At 36.0% G+C, this 17,049-nt stretch overlaps 1 protein-coding gene across 1 annotated transcript in view; it reads left to right on the top strand.

The window, feature by feature from the left end:
* LOC134530526 (NBAS subunit of NRZ tethering complex-like) overlaps positions 1-17,049 on the top strand; it is a 91,223-nt gene that overhangs the window by 28,651 nt on the left and 45,523 nt on the right. The window contains exons 16-20 of the mRNA XM_063365422.1: positions 492-808; positions 4,529-4,742; positions 8,301-8,432; positions 12,003-12,307; positions 16,859-17,044. Of these exons, the coding sequence (XP_063221492.1) occupies positions 492-808; positions 4,529-4,742; positions 8,301-8,432; positions 12,003-12,307; positions 16,859-17,044 (1,154 nt within the window). The remainder of the gene's footprint in view (positions 1-491; positions 809-4,528; positions 4,743-8,300; positions 8,433-12,002; positions 12,308-16,858; positions 17,045-17,049) is intronic.

Here is a 17,049-nt window from a genome sequence, read left to right as displayed (position 1 = left end):
ATATATATATAGTCTGCTGAAACAATTGTTTTACTTTTGACAATATTTTATAATGTATCATATTTTTTTATTATTACTTTGCAACAACTTTTTATTTTTGTTAATTTGTCTAATTAGATACGTATACCATATACCTACTTTTTACACAATACTTAAGCCAGATGCATTGTAAGTATAAAATAATTGTGCTATAGTGATAAATGTTGAATTTCATTAGGTCTAAAGGTTATAAGCATTATTATTATTATTATTGTTATTATTATTGTTGTTGTTGTTGTTGTTAAGGTTTTAGTATTCTCATTTCCTGGGAAGTTCATTAGTTTTGATTTAATTAATTTTAAAATTACATTGATAGTACTTTCATGTAATAGTTAAAGTGTACATTTGGGATGGTTTAACCATTTTTTTCCTACTCCTTGTAACAAGTGAAGGAAGGGTACTAGTGTAGCTTACTAAACAGAGGCTCGCAATCTTCTTTTTTCTGTGCACAGATAATTCTGGGAGGGTCGGACGTGGCGAACAGCTTGTACGATCACGTGTTCTACGACAAGTTCCGGCTGGCGTCGACGGTGGCGTCGACGGTGGAGTTCGCACGGGACGGCAACTGGCAGGCAGTGGGGCACATGCTGACGTACCACGGGGGCGCCACGCTCCCCCACTGGCTGCCTGTCCTGTCGAGCTTCCCCGAGTCCATGAGCCCGTTGGGGTACAAGTCGCTGCTGCCCGAGTGCGGGGCGGATGGGGAGGTGTTCCGCTGGCACCAGAAGCAGCTGCGCGCGCGGGACTGGTGCGAGGGGGATGCATTCATGTGCGTTCCTCGGTAGGGTGTAGTGCTGCTGGAACCCTGTGTTGGTTATATATTCTTTAAATGATTCATGCAATGGGGAATTTTGATTCAATACAATTTCTTGGACATACACCTTTGCATTTGTGCACTGTTTGCCATGGAAAAAAATTCAAGAATGCAAATTAAGAAATAAAAATTAAAACATAAACCCACAGAGAACAATCCCAAATCACCTATGTCAAACAGATAATCCCAATGATGAACCTAAACAGATATTATGGACAACACAATGACGACAGCACAGACAAACACATTCAAACCCTAATATCAAACAGCAAAAGAGTTTAGTGGAAGGTTTTTATTCATTGAAAATAAAAATAGCACAGATGAACACAGTGGGCTAACAGCGATGAGACAGTTTCAACAATAACAATAAATGCAAGCAGACAGCAAAACCTGGACAACACAGCAAATATACGAACACAACGATGAATATAAACAGATATTATAGACTTCACGACAACAACACCGATGAACACAGTAGGTTTCCTGTGACAAAACAGTTGCGACATTTCGGGAACTGGCATCTGTTGCTGTCATCAGGCACAAACATTCTGTTTTCTGTGCTGTTTTTACTTATTTTTTCATGACTAAATTCCTTTCACGGAATTCTTGTGTTGCCTGATATTTAATTTTTAATGTGTTTGTTTTTGTTGGTTATGTTATACTGGTGTATTCATACTTGTGCCAGTAGTTGTATGTCTGTATTTCAGGGTGTCTACTGACCCTGGAAAACCTGGAAAACCTGGAAAAATCAGGGAATATTGTAATCAGGGAAAAATCAGGGAATTTTTTTAAAAATCAGGGAATTTTTGTTTGGTAGGTTGTAGTTGGCAATACGTTTTTTGTTTATTGATATGCTTGCATTGACGTAGCATCAAGTGTATCGTGTCACATTTTTTAATTTTTGAATGGAAAATAACGAACAGTTCCCACGTCCATTTTCTTTTATTTACCATCGGATTCGGAAGTGGCGTTAAATCACGTGATACAAACTGGTTCAAGCTTGTCTGTTATCCTGCTGACGTACGTACTGCAGCATGTGCTACCCACGTTCGGATTATACCGACAGGTGCATTTAATTTTAAGTATCTATGGATGCCCTCAACGTAAACTGGGCATTTTTGTTAGCTTTGAAAATACATATCACAGTTACTTTTGGTGAAGATTCACCATCGTTGCTAGAAATTGGTAGCTGTGGGCTTCATACGGTCCATGGTGCTTTCAAAATTGGAATTTCTGCTATACAATTGGACGTTGTTAGTTTTTTCATGCACAGTTACTATTTGTTTATGCATGTACCTGCAAGGAGGGCAGATTACATTAGAATAACTGGATCAGAGCTTTTTTCCAAGAAATTTTGTGCAATCAGATGGAATACTGCAGTTGCTGAGCGTGCCATGAAAACGTTACCCCACCTAAAAAAAATTGTTAGTGAAGTTTCTATTTCATCTGTGTCTTTCAGTGTAGTGAAAAGTGCTCTTGAAGATAATCTTCTAGAAGTAAAATTGACATTCTTCTACTGTTTGGCATCAGAGCTGGAATTGTTTCTCACAATGTTCCAAAGTGAAGCACCCATGGCACTTTTTCTCTATGATTCACTGGTAGACATTTTATTAGCTTTGACAGGAAAGTTTTTGAAACCAGAGGTACTGAAGAGCTTTAGGGAGAAACGCAATGTATCTCGATTGGATGTAGATAACCAGGAATATCTATTGACTGCTAACAATATCAAGTTGGGTTATGCAGTATGCCATGCCATCAAGAAAGAGAAAGTACCAGTAAAGTCTGTCCTGTTACTGAAAAATGATGTTAGGACTTGTCGAAAGGTTATGGTAAAAAAACTTCAAGACGAAAGTCCCCTGAAGTACAAACTTACCAAGGGAATTTCCTGCTTATGTCCGTCTGTGGCTTTAAATTCGGATGTGAGGAAACAGCGTGTGAATTACTGTTTAGAATTTTGTCTTCAAAACAAGTGGCTATAGGGACAAGAAGCTGATAACATTGAGTGATCATATTAGATGGTATGTTCCTCGCAAGATTCTGAAGCACTGTTCTCGTCTTTTTCTCGAGAAGACTGGCGCCTTGATCACTTGTGGATGCTTATTCTTAAGGCACATACAGTAGCTGCCAAAACAGGCCTTCTAAAGTTTGTGAGGATGATGTTGGTACTTTCCCATGGAAATGCATTATTGAAAAGAGGATTTTCAGTGAATTCTAATCTGCTGACTGAAAACTTGCAGGAAGAAATACTGATCGCACAAAGACAGATGTACGACTTTGTTCAACGTTCTGGAGGTGTAGAGCATGTTGATATCACCAAGTCCATGTAACAGTATGTAAGAAATGCTAGTTGTAGGCGTAAGGAAGCCCTGCAAACAAAACAAAAAGAAAAGGAAGCTACAGACAAGAAGAAGGCAGAAAAAGAAGAGTTGAAGAGGAGATCAAGGCATTGCAGTTGAAGAAGGCTCGATTGTTTGATTTGGCTCGTTCTGAAGCAAGTGCAATAGACGCAAAAGTTGAGTCACTGCGAAATTGATGGGAGCTTCCTTTTACTTATGTTTTTGCAAAAGTAAGTGTGTGAAATATTTGTAGCAGCATGTTTTATTTGCCATCAATTGAGTCACTTTGGCCACGTCTGGAAGAAGGTATTTTTTTTTACTAATTTAAGTGAGTTTAAATACTTTGAAACCTGTCAATGTATTGTTATGCAGTTTTTTCAGTTTCGTGGAATGTCGTAATTGTGTTACAGAAAACCTGGAAAAGTTCAGTTTTAGACCTGGAAAACCTGGAAAAATCAGGGAATTTCATTTACTAGATCTGGTAGACACCCTGGTATTTGCATCTTTTGTGGTTATCCTCAAGTCTCCTTCCAGAGTTTAATTAATTTTTTTCCCCATGCAATATATTCTTTTCATAAATAAGTTTATATTTTTGTAAAATTTAAACTTTCTGGTTCATTCTGAGATTTCGTAAGATTTTTCATGAGCTAACTGTATTGATCTCTCTTTCTTGCTGTTTTTATACATTAAAATAGAGGTAACACTTCAATACTTACATATCTTGATAACCTGTCAATACTACGTTGAATCAATACTATCAGTAGTATTGAGTATCAATCCAATACGCTAATATTTAGGTTATAATGGAATAGTCATTTGTTTCCTGGCCTGCTCCAGTAGTATTTCAACAGCTACTGGTGAGTCTGAATGGTTGTTCAGTATAGCTGGACTAGTCAACAAGAAAAGTAGACAACTTCATCCTCAAAGAGTTCAGAATTTATTTTCTCAGTAGGAATTTGTAAATGTTGTGGAACTTAAAACACTATTAATATTTAATTTTTTTTTACATTAAATTTTGAATGAATGGTGATTTTTTTCACTAAAAGTATATATACATTCACATACAGTCTCCTTCCCTTTTGCTTTTCTTTCCTTTCCTTCAAACGCCTTGTGCTAGCTCCGCCCGCCCAGATGGAAAGATATCTTCACACTGCGCTGGCAGGATGTGTTGGGAGGTTGGATCATAAACAAAGGAGTTTTTCACCATAGAATCTTGGTTCTACTAATAAGAAAAATAGTTGAAAAATACCATTCATGAATCCTCAAGAGTTCTCTTGAGTTTAATTTACCGCACCTTGGTGTTGTAACGCTGTGACGTGTCGTGACGTGGTCGGGGCAGGCAGCCGCAGGGCGATGAAGACGAGGACCTGAAGCTCGTGTACGAAGGCAACGCGTCTCTGCAGCAGTTTGTGCTGAGGGCCGGCGACCGCGAGCTGACACGCGAGCTGGTGTCTGCGTGGTACGTGACGAGGATTCAGCAGGTGGAGCAGTACAGCCGCATTGTGGAGCATGCCCTCATGCTCATCAAGTTGGCCATGGAGAGGAACATTGCTGTGAGTGCTTGCTCGCCGTCAAGTCTAGAGATAAGCATGCAGTGTGTGCAAACATTCCATCATTGTTACGGAGGGGCCAGTCATATCCTCAAAGACAGTCTAATACTCAGTATTTGAAAGTTTAAATAGTCTGAAATTTACCAGGTCTGTTTTAATTCATATCTGTGCCATTATTATTTGCCAAGATATCTTAAGTTCAGTAGGTAATTTCATAAAATTACGACATTGTAGTAGCAAACTTAGTGAAACATCATTTAAAAAAATTGAATGTTTCAACACTATGGTTAACATTTTTAATTTCTTGTGCGTTATTTTATTTTTGTCTCTTGACATCTACATTCGGATTTGGGGTATTATTTGGTATTTGAATTTTGAGATTCGGATATGAGAAAATTGGGGTTTGACCCATAACTAACTGTCATCCTAATAAATAGAGGTGTGCTGATTCAGATATGCATTCATTCGAATTAACTGATATGGTTGTTTTGGTAAATAATCAGTGTCACTAATAAGCATAGACAAAATTCGATGCTTTGGCAAGCCTGAGCTGATAAACCATAATTCTGAGCTTTTATTCTGTGCTAACAATGGTTGCTATGAATTAAAGTACTGTACTGAATATGAATTGACCAGATACTGAAAAAACCCAATTCTGATACAGATTCCTATAATTAGTACTTAACCGATTCAATAACCAATAACTGATATATTTTATGGTTTTGAAAGATATTCTTTCAGTAAGTGCATTGAACAAACTTGTGTCAGTAAATTTCTTGTAATTTATTTTTTTTTTTAATTTTAAAGACTTATCTAGAAATGTATTATTATGATTTTTCTGTTAAAGCTCTCTAACTGATAATTTTATTGGACCTCACATATGTCTGGTAAATAACAACTCCAGACAAGAGTTTACCAGTTGTATCTGTAATCATTTCTCATCATACAGTGAATATGGACATCAGTGGACAGATAAATATAGGTAACAATTCATACAAACACTATGTTTAGTATACTTTGATCACTACGATGCTCAGTACTTTGAATAAAATTTATAAGCACAATAAGAGTAATAAAATCTAGTGCTGGGCGATATTCAAAAATTTCGAACCGAACCGAACGTAAGGGTTCGGTTCGGTTCTAAACCTCTTAAAATATATTCGAAAACCGAACGATCGTTTAAAAAAAATTAAGTTTTTCTAATTTTCTAACCCCCATTTGAGACCATCCACATAACAGCACAAAAAAAATTCCATTACTTGTAATATTTCGACTTTTGTCGCATAATCGTCGCAACAGTTTCAAGCGCAGACAAAATAAAAAAAAAAAATTCTTATTAATCGTTGCATAACTCGCATAGCATTTTTTCATATAGGCACACTTTGTTTTTTGTTTACTGTAGAGAATTTTGTATGTATTTCTTGTACTACATAATATAAACTATCGTACAAATGCAAAAGGTCTTGTATATTAATACCTTTAACTATAGTGCCTGTACGAGAAGTGTTGTAAAATCACCAAAGATTGCGTACCCCATACTAGAGCGCAAAACTGACGTGATCAAGTTAACACAAGACAAATGTGGTAGGAAATGATTACGTAAATTACGTATTTTAAATTCTTGGGATGTATTTATTTTCTTTGGCCTTCTTGGTTATAACAGTTAGGTACTGAAAATATTAATTTAATCTTGTGTATTATAAGTACTGGTCCAGTAAATTTTACAGTACGGTACTAAGTTGACTAGCATAGTCGCGGCAGCCATCATTATTTCTCGGGTTTTCTTTTTTCCGACACAAATTTCTATAACCACACTTTTTACGTTACGTTTACAATATTATTGTTCTTGAGGTGAATTGCGATGAGCAGGCTAACGTCGTTTAAGTTTTTCAAATGGAAAAAAGATTTAAGTTTTCCAAATGGAGAAAAGATAATGACGACCCAGATAACCCAGAACCACCCCAAAAAAATGTCTAAAGTTTCTTCTGACGAGCAGCATTCTTCCAAGAAAACAGCAACTGCAGTCAGCGGGTTTTGTAATGTAGATAGGTAACTTAATTCACATTCGACTTTTTTTTAATGTCCTATTAAAAAGTTTTACTTATTAAAAATGTTAGGTTATGTCTACACAAAAATATGTTATGTGGCCTTATGCTGAATGTTCGTCATCTTTATAATATTATATTTTTTTTAATGAAGGTTAGTGTACACTGAAAAAGGAAGATAGTTTTTTTGAAATTTAGATAGAACTTCTTCATGAATTAAAAGTTGGTATATATATAAAGAAATTCAATGCAAAATGATTTTCTCTATACTGTTTTCTTTCCTTCATTATTTATTGCATAAACATTACTTATAAAATGTTTTGCAATGTTTTAATAAAGCTAAGCTATATAAAGTTTTAATTTTACATATGGCTGTAGAACCTTTCTTTCTCACCATTCAGTTAAAGACCAAAATGCTGATCATCGATTCATTTTAATTCAAAACATTATTTCTGTATGAGGTTCGGTTCGGCTCTGTTCAAAATTGTTTTGCTTTGGTTCGATTCTGTTCGGTTCGAAACCAGAGAACTGAAGTTCGCCCAGCTCTAATCAAATCCTCTACATATGCCATTGGTAAACATAATAACAAAAATGGCCTTCTTACTCATTAATTATGCAATGAAGGAAGTGAATAGCTATTGAGGAAAAGCAAAATATTGTTTGTTGGATTTGTCAGATTATTAATTTGTCACATTACTATTTCGTTGCATTACTAATTCACATTCTATTGTATTTTACGCTACACAAGTGGCGTTGCCATTGTGGGCCCACGGAAATAAAAAGGCAATTTTTTTTTTATAGTTTATGAAAGTGAAATGTGGCATGGTTAATCCGCAAACTGGAAAATCCTCACCTGGAAAATCGGGAGTCTACTGCATATTTGATTATCTTTCTGTAAATACAAAAACATGTTTGCAGATAGCCAGGGTGTTAGTGATGGCCCCTGGACAACCGCTCTAATTTTTAGTGCGGGGAATAGGGAGGATCCTGTTAGGAGTGTGATGAGTTAGCTCGGGCCTCTCCCCCCCCCCCCCCCCCCCCCCCCCCCCACCACATCCTAGTAAATTAACTGAGACAGAAAGCAGACAGACAAGTACTGGGCAACACCAGTGTTGTGTTGCTCACAGGCCAGAAACCTGAGACACTTCCTATGTTATCTTCCAAGCAGCTTCAATATTGTGTAACCAATAACCTATAATATTAATTTTATTTTATCGGTAGCTGATATGTATAAGAAAAAAGTATCGATAAGCGGTATCGGGTATCAAGCCATCACTAATATAAATTTACTTCATTTATTTATACTTCATGTATTTCTATAATTTTACTACACATTATTTTTATATTCTTTAATTTTGCATGTTGTTTGACAATCGATAAAGACATAGAGATATATATTTTTTTTAATCTGTACATCTCTCTTGAATACAATAATTATTCTGTGATTTAAAATTTCAATGTGTTAACTTGGAACATGCCTTTATGACCTCCCTACTTGATTCTTTTATTGTCTCAGGGCCTTGATATGCTGTACTCCCAGATGGTCACACTTGATACACTGGTGTATGACGTTCATGTGGAGTCCATGGACCTTTCTACCCTGCAGAAGATGTCTGATCTGGAAGTAGCCAAGCTACTCATGTCCAAGGTAAATTTAAGGGTTCCATCATGTTAATTCTTCATTACCACCTGTCATTTCTAACAGTAATGAAAATGGGATGTTTTAAATGCTTAGTTACAAATTTAAACAAGCATTAACTTTTGTGAGGAAAAGTACAAAAATCTTGGGGCTATTCTTTAATGTCTTATACATACCTTAAATTGTGTTTAGTATCTTACATGTTACATTTTTTATTTTTTATACTTGCTTGGAATTTGTTTATTTAGTTTTTATTGCACAGTTAATTGTTCTCAAGTAAATAGAAATTTAAACTTATTATAACAAGGGAAATCTGCAAAATTGTATGTCTTACTAAAGCAAGTGCTAAATTTTTTAAAATTATTATACAGGAAATTGTCTTAAGAGAATTTTCTTTTTTATTCATATTTATTGTGGTTCTGTGAATTTTACAAAAAGTACGATATTCGTGAATATAGCTGACCCGTTTGAATATTTCGCACAGTATCACGATAAAACACCGAATAGTAATACTATTATAATGTGCTAATAAGTATTTATTAATGGAAGATATTTTATTTTAAAGAGAAGAAATAAATATCAGTCGTATTGTAAAAAAGTTGTTATCTATGTATACAATATGTTCAGCATCAATGTTATTGAAGTTAGGAGTACTTAACCTGATTTAATACAATGATTTAATTCAGTTAATTATTTTTATTTATTTATTTATGTTGGTTTATAAATAACATTTTATAATGAGATTTAATTTGATTGATTTGTGTTATAGATTACACTTGCACATAGAATTTAAACAATATAACTAACAGCTGTCATGTTAGTTAAACAGGTTGCTAATAGATGACCTCCTACATTTTAGTTGAATATATTTGGTTTAGGAATGCTATCTGTTGATGGCATTCCTAATGAAAATACACTTTTTATAAAAAGGTTTAAATAAATTTTTTAAAGTAAATATTAATTTTAAACTATTTATCTATTTTTCGTCAATAGTGGAGAACACAAACTTTAAAATAATGTTTGAATAATTAATTTTGATGAAGAATTAAGGGAGATTATGACATTGCCACAAAAAAAAACACCTTTTGAAAATAATATACATAATTCAATAATTCAAATTATATATATATTTTTTTTAATACAGGTCATGGGACAAGTGCAAAAAAATGTCAAATGAAGAGTGTGTAAAATATATGAAGCAAAATAAGATTTATTGAGAAATTTGAATTTTTTTTCTGTAAGTAAGGTGTTGATTATTATACATATAAAATAATTATGATTATGTTTAAACTTTAATAAAAAAATTCTAAATATTATTATTGTGTAATCGGTTGGATTAAAAAACGAATTTCAAACTTAAAAATTTATTTGTTGAAGAAAACTCAGCGGCATTTTTTTTTGTACCACACTATTATGATTCTGTTTTCCATTTATTATATTTTGGATAAATTTTTCTTGCACTCCTATGAAGTTAAAAAAAAAAAAAAAAAATCTAATTCAGTTAAGAAGAAATATTATTAAAAAATAATTTGAAAATGGTGAAATATTGTATTTGATTTACAGATTGATTTGAATAAAAATGCAAGATGCACAGAAGTGTAATTCATTCTAGCGAATAGCACATTGAGCTGGGGATCTTTAAGGTTTCACAATGTTAAAATAAAATGAACAGAAACAAGGTGTGATTCCGTCTGAATGTAATTACGTCAAATTTATTAAAGGAAAATTTATAACAGGTATTAAAAAAATATAAACATACAATATCAATTACTCAAGTATATTCAGAAAAAAAAAATATGGGCCAACCCGAAATTAAATTATAAAAAGGTTTCATTAAAAAAAATACATAAACCAATAAAAAAATACAAATATATTTAAACCATCCCAGTATATATACTTAAAGTCCAGAAATGATGTTTATCTGATGAACTTCGTCTGACGGCGTAGTTTAAGAAAGTTCAGAAAAGGTTAAAACATACAGTAGCACCGTAGGTCGGGGCTGCGTTTCCTGGAGATAAATCGGGAACATGATGCCAGGGCGCCTGTAAGTTGTTGAGGAAGGGTGGTGAAAATGCCAATTCGGCGTTCGGCTCTCGGACCCTGTCTGCGAACAGTCCGAATCAAAACTGATCAGAACTATAACACAGACAGTATAAGCTGGGCAGAGAATGCCCGCAAAAGTTAAGGGGAGTTTGGGGAAAGTCGCGGATCGTCACTCACCAGACAGGGAAGTAGGCTTCTATTTTCCGATGCGTCGCCAGCCAGGAACTGGATCCCGCGAATACACGGCTGATCACGGACGTTTCCACCATTTCAAAAGATATAATTTAAAAGAAAACTAACTATTACACTTTGTACTATGCAGACGGACTAAACTACTTAAAGCAGATTACAGGGATAGCATCCCTTATTTAATGGACTACATCATCGGTTGCGGCCGGATGGAAGTCTTGCAGTGTCTCATCGACTCGCCGATAAATCGCAAACGGTCCGTCTGCAGTCGTGACGCGAAGTGTCTCACGAAGAACCGCGTCTCGTAATTAAAAGTAAATGTTCAATCAAAAGTGAAGGGAGGGTCTGGTACATCCAGACCGAAAGGTTCCGAAGTTCCCCGAGTGGGCATCATAAAAAACTCTGACTTTGATGTCTTGAAGTTGGTAGCACTGGCCGACTTTAGCGCTACCTGTTGAGGGGTGTCTGAAATAAAAAAGAATCGACTCGCCCAAGGCGTCTGCTATAACAAGGGGATAAGGGCGAAGTCTAGTGCTGCACTCTGGCGGCCTACAGGTGTCAAGAGGGGGGAGTTAGCAAGCTCGCCCACAGGTGTCGCGGGCTTCAGCTCCACAAGCTGGCGCCAAAAGAAGACGTTACAGTTTCTGCTGCTAGAAGTCGTGTGTTGTCCATCTTTGCACACACATTTTTTTATGCCAGTCGTCCTTGGAGACTGTCACTGCCTGGCGGGGTTTATGACCGGTCATTGGTCATGGACTAAATTCTGAGAACCAGAGTGAGCTGGGAGGGGTAGAGGTGTAACGAGGCTGGGAACGAGCGTCCTAGTCGTGACTTTCGAGGAGTGAACCTAAGACGTATGCGTGACGGTAAAGACTATGCTCAGCTCGTCTCTGAGAAATGGTAACAACTCGTCCAGAGCTGTTGTATGCAGTTTTAGTCATGAAGTGAAGTAATATTACAGGCATGGGACGTGCCTGCAAGCGAGGGAAATGTTAAACGGGCTGCCAACGAAGTCTTAGATTTGCAAAAGCTCAGATAGGTCTCTGGGAAAAGGTGCCTCGGTCTACTGGCACAAAGTTTAACTAAGGGGAGTACACCAGTCTAACAAAGAGTAAATCACCCAAAGTAACCAAATTATAAAGAAAAATAAAATTTACAAAAATAATTTTAAATTATATAAACAATAAAAGAAAAACGTGCAGAAATACCAAATTTCCGGCACAACATGTACGATCATAAGTTGTCTCCTGTTTTTGTTTTGCCACGTTGTTGGAAGATGCTAGCGGTGTCGCCTGTTGTAAGCGCGGAGTGTCAGTGTGTCGTGCGTGTGTTGTCCCGCCGGGGCAGACGTCGGAGGGCACGTTCGTGGAGGACCTGCACGGCCTGCTGTTGCCGTTCCTGGGGCGGTGCGAGCGGCGCTCCCCCGGCGCGCGCCGGCGGCTGCTGCGCGAGCTGCTGCTGGACCTGAGCTCGCGGGACCTCGCGCTGCCCCTGCGCCTGTTCGAGCGCCTGCGGGACTCCGGCCCCGACGCCCTGGTGCCCTCCCTGGAGGAGGCCGTGTCGCTGGTGCTGGGCTGCCTGTACGCCTGCCCCGGCGCCGACCAGCTGGGCACGGCGCTGCTCGTGCTGGAGTGCGTGCCCGCCCGCGACACGTGAGCGCGCCCTGGACAGAGCTGCTTGTTGTAGTCAAGTTGTGGTGTATCTCTCACCTCTTGTGATTATGGAGCGTCATCTTTGTAGAAAAGTACTGTCAAAATATGCAGTGGTGTAGCCAGGATTTGTGTATGGGGGGTGTTAAGAAGCATGCCCCCCCTCCCCCCCCCCCATCCTGTATTAACTCTTTTGGTGCAGAATTTTTTGTGGTTAAATTACCCTAAGTGCGTAATTATTTTTGCAAAAAAATCAGAAAATAAAAAATAATAATTTGTGGTGCAAAATAATTTAAGATTGATTAAAAACTTTAAATTTAAATAGATGTTATTTTTTTTATTAAAATATACATATTTAAAATTATTATAAATTTTTTTATAATTTATATAATTAATTAAAAATAATTTAATTTTTTTAAAATTTTTATATTAATAATTTAACTTAAAACAATCAAAACACTTAATTTTACACAAATTGGAATTAATTATATTTTTTAAGATTTTTTTATATAGCTACAACTTCAATAGTTACTATGTAAATACATATCAGTAGGTAGTTCACTTGCGAAAACACTATTAGATTATTACAAACGGGTCTTCCCCACTTAATTATATACCTACGTACAATCTTTTACATAAACATAAAAATACATAACAAACATATAATTATAACTTTAAAATATGTTATATACTTATTTTTTGGTGTTTTTAGTTCAGTTTCTGTTATTTATTAGTAGATATGGTTAGCAACATTTGATTCAGTGTCAACTATGTAAAGTATAATCATAAACAATGAAAATGTGTTTAACAATTACAGGTAACTTTGTAACTTTTTTTTGTGTGGTAGATTTCAAAACATGGTACAGTACACATTGCTGGATTTTCTGGACAATTTTTGCAGTAGAATATTGTTTGCTTCCGTTTGCACATTCCTTTGCCTTTCTTCTTGCACTGCCCTGGTAGTACGGAACAAACAATACAGTTTGGCTTGTGAGATTTATTTTCCTGTTCACCAATAAAATGTCGTTCACTTAGCCTTGCCAAAGGCATAGAATCACAGATTTTACGACCGCGTTTGGCTGCAGGTTCACAATTGTAATCTTTCAGTAATCCTGAGATTACTTCAGTTCTAAAATCACTTGCGGAGACAGATTTTTTATTTATTTCATTGTATGCAATTCTCCCGTTCACCAATGCAGATTCAATAAGAAAATACCAGATTGTTTGGTACCATTTAATTTTTTTATGTTTATACACATAGTTTGTACACAGTTGATCAAACTTGTCGACACCATTCATGTTTTTGTTGTAGTTTGCAACAAGTTTTGGCTTTTTCACTTTTTCGAATCCAGTTGCACTTTTCTTAGTTCTTCTGTCTACTGTCAAAATTTCAGAAGAGTGTACGGTGCTCAACATGTTAACACGACCAGTGTCTTGCCATGAACATGCAATCATACCTCTTTTATTTTGCCAGAACTTAGGTTCTTCACCTCGCTTTAGTGACAAAATTTTCATTTCTACTGGCAACATTTTCCTGTTGCTTCTGACTGTTCCGCAAGCTCCAATTTCATTTTCTAAAAGAAATTGAAAAAGCACTGGACTAGAAAAAAAGTTGTCAACATACACAATTCGATTGCTCTTTTCAAATCCTCTCAATAGATTTTTTACAACATGCTCACCTAGTGTTTCGCCTGTTTTCACACCACTGCCTTTGCCTACATATGTGTCGAACTTACATAAAAAACCTGTTTTGCTATCACACAGTGACCACAGTTTTATTCCCCACTTTGTTGATGGTTTAGAAGGTAAATATTGTTTGAACCATAGACGGCCAGTGAACTTCAACATTGTTTCATCAACTGAAACACACTTCCCTGGTTGAACATGTTGTAAATAAGTTTATTTTGTCATTTCTTTTATTGGCTGAATTTTGAACAATGGATCGTACTCGGGCAACCCTTTCTTCACAAAGTTTGCATTGATGTTGAAATGTACAAAAGACCGCAACAGAAAATACTTATCTCTGGACATAACTTCTCCAAAATTTGGCATTCGAAGAAGCCAGCTTGTTTCTCAGAAGTAATCTTTTAGAGATGGTTTTCGACACATGCCCATCCCTATCTCCATAGCTACCATTGCTTCGATGTCCTCAGTTGTACAGTCTTTCCATTTAGCATACCTCGATCGTGGTGAAAAATCATGCGTTTTGTCCAAAAACTGTTGTGCATACAAATTTGTTTGATCAGCTACATGGACAAACACAGATCTTGGCATAAATTGTGAAAAGGCACTATATTGGCTACTAAAATTTACAGGGTCACTTACAATAGTCAAGTCGAATGAATCACCACTACACAAATTCAAATGCACTGGAGTTTCTTTACTCACCCGGAACCAGGTATTTCTATCTACAGACACATCTTCATTTTCGTTGTCAGAGTTCGACTCGTTGCACTCTACGTCTTCATCACTATCACTTTGACTGTTAGGGTTTTCATCTTCAGATTCTGAATCTGCAGCTAAAAGTTCCAGTAATTTTGTATAATCTTCTTGTTTTGATGGATCATATAAACGTTTACGGTCTGCCATTTTTTCTATCATAACATTAAAATCATTTTATTTATTCCTACAAAAATGTCACGCAAAATATCTCTTTTGTCTGTTATGAAACAAAAATCCTCTGTCGACACTGTATTTGAAATAACATCTAACCCATGTAGAGAAATGGAATCAAAAACACTTGTTTACACAAAGACGTATTACTTTTACCTGTCTCTTTGCTAAATGTCTACCAAAAATAAAAATGCCGAATATATATAAAAAATATAAAACAAAACATATTTAGACTAATATTTTGGCATAACGTTTACTGGAAAAAAAAAGTTTATAGTAAGAAAGATTCAAAACAAAAAAAATATCACGGTACAAATTCAAAGACATCAGCAAAAGAACAAAGAAAATTTAATTTTTAGCAACTGAACCACCGGCAAACTCAACGAAGTAGTTCAAGATTTCCTCAACAGATCGCAGGTAATGACAGAACAAGGAAAAAACCACACACGGGAATTAAATCGACTTCCGCACTGACTTGAGTATTGCAAATCGACATTTGTCGATCACAGCACTTTAAACAAAGAGGCAGCAATCGACAAGAGTCGATCACAGCACTGAAAGAGTTAAAGCGGGGGTCCGGGGATCCTCCCCCGGGAAAAATTTGGATTTTAAGCTGTGAAATAGTGCTATTTTAGCAGTATTCGGTACTTAAATTTAAATATTGTAATGGTAAAAATTTTATTAATTTTAATATGAAATTTGTTTGAGTGATGATCAAGAAATTAATTAAAGATTTTTTGCTAAAGGGGGGGGGGGGGGGGTTTGAACCCCTAAACCCTGCCCCCTCCTCTGGCTACGCCCCTGAAAATATGTAAAGGGGCATGATAAAATGAGCCATATTTTTTTCAAAATCTGTGATCAGTTGAACAACAGAATGGCTGAAAATCAGATAGTAGGAAAATCTGGGGGGGTGGGGGACTTTTCGTATGAAAAAAAATTGTTCACGTATTTTTTATATTCTGTTTCATTTTTTATAACCATTATCATTAAATATCCATTGCCTTTTAATGTATGCCATTTATAGTCATGGTGAAAATGAGAAATTCAATATTAATATTTTTCATGCACCCCCTTACTAGGGACAACATTATACTGTGAATTGTGATAAAACCAGGGGCGCAACAACTAAATTTCCAAAGGGGGGGCAATATACCTTTTTATAAAGAATCATCGAACCCCCCTATTGAAGCGGGGGGTCCAGGGGTCCTCCCCCGGGAAAATTTGTATTTCAAGGTGGAAAATGGTGCTATTTAAGCAGTTTTATTGTCTAAAAATTGATTACACAGCACTTTCATTACCCCGTTTGCCCCCACTTCAAGGTTTCAGAAAAGGAGGGGGGGGGGGGGGAAATACCCTTGCCCCCCCCCCCCCCTTTCCTGTTGTTGCGCCCCTGGATAAAACCAAAATAACACCGAAAATCACATCAATACACCATATAACACCGAAATGCAAGTTAACACACAATAAAGCACCGAAATGCTACTAATATCAAGAAATTAACTAACATATACGTATAACCATTAATTAACTTAAATCACAAAATCTGAATATTTTAATACAGCAAATTCAATAAATGTAATTTATTTATCAGGAAATTATTACTAAAAAGATTGGAAATTTTTTTACTTTTTTTTTTATCTTGCACTTGTCATTGGTAATTTTGTTTTACATTATGACAATGCATTTTATAAACACACAAATACTTGCCAATTTATTTTCATTGTTCCGAATAGTTAAACATTCTTATTTAAATTGTAATATTGTAGTTATCCTCACATTTAAACAATTTCTGTTTCTTAATTGCATTACAGGAGTGAATGATTATGCTATATACAATGGAAAAAAAAAATTTTTAAACCCAAACTGTAACACTGCAATGATTGTGTAAGATTTTTGTGACTTATTTATATTGATTTTTTTGTGTTCCATGAATTTTCAAAGTCATCATAGCCTTGTTACGTCATCCTTGCATGATCAGCTCGACGAATTGGAGTCTGAGCTGGCTGCAGCTGAAATACTGAACCGGTACGACCTTCCGAAACCACTCTCCTTCATCCATGACATTAAGTCAAACACAACTGATGTTCAGAAGCTGTTGACGAAACTGGCCAGGACACTTATGAAAAGGTAAG

The sequence above is a fragment of the Bacillus rossius genome, chromosome 3, assembly GCF_032445375.1.
Source record: "Bacillus rossius redtenbacheri isolate Brsri chromosome 3, Brsri_v3, whole genome shotgun sequence".
Lineage (NCBI taxonomy): Eukaryota > Metazoa > Arthropoda > Insecta > Phasmatodea > Bacillidae > Bacillus > Bacillus rossius.
This window is presented reverse-complemented; position numbering and strand designations above follow the sequence as displayed.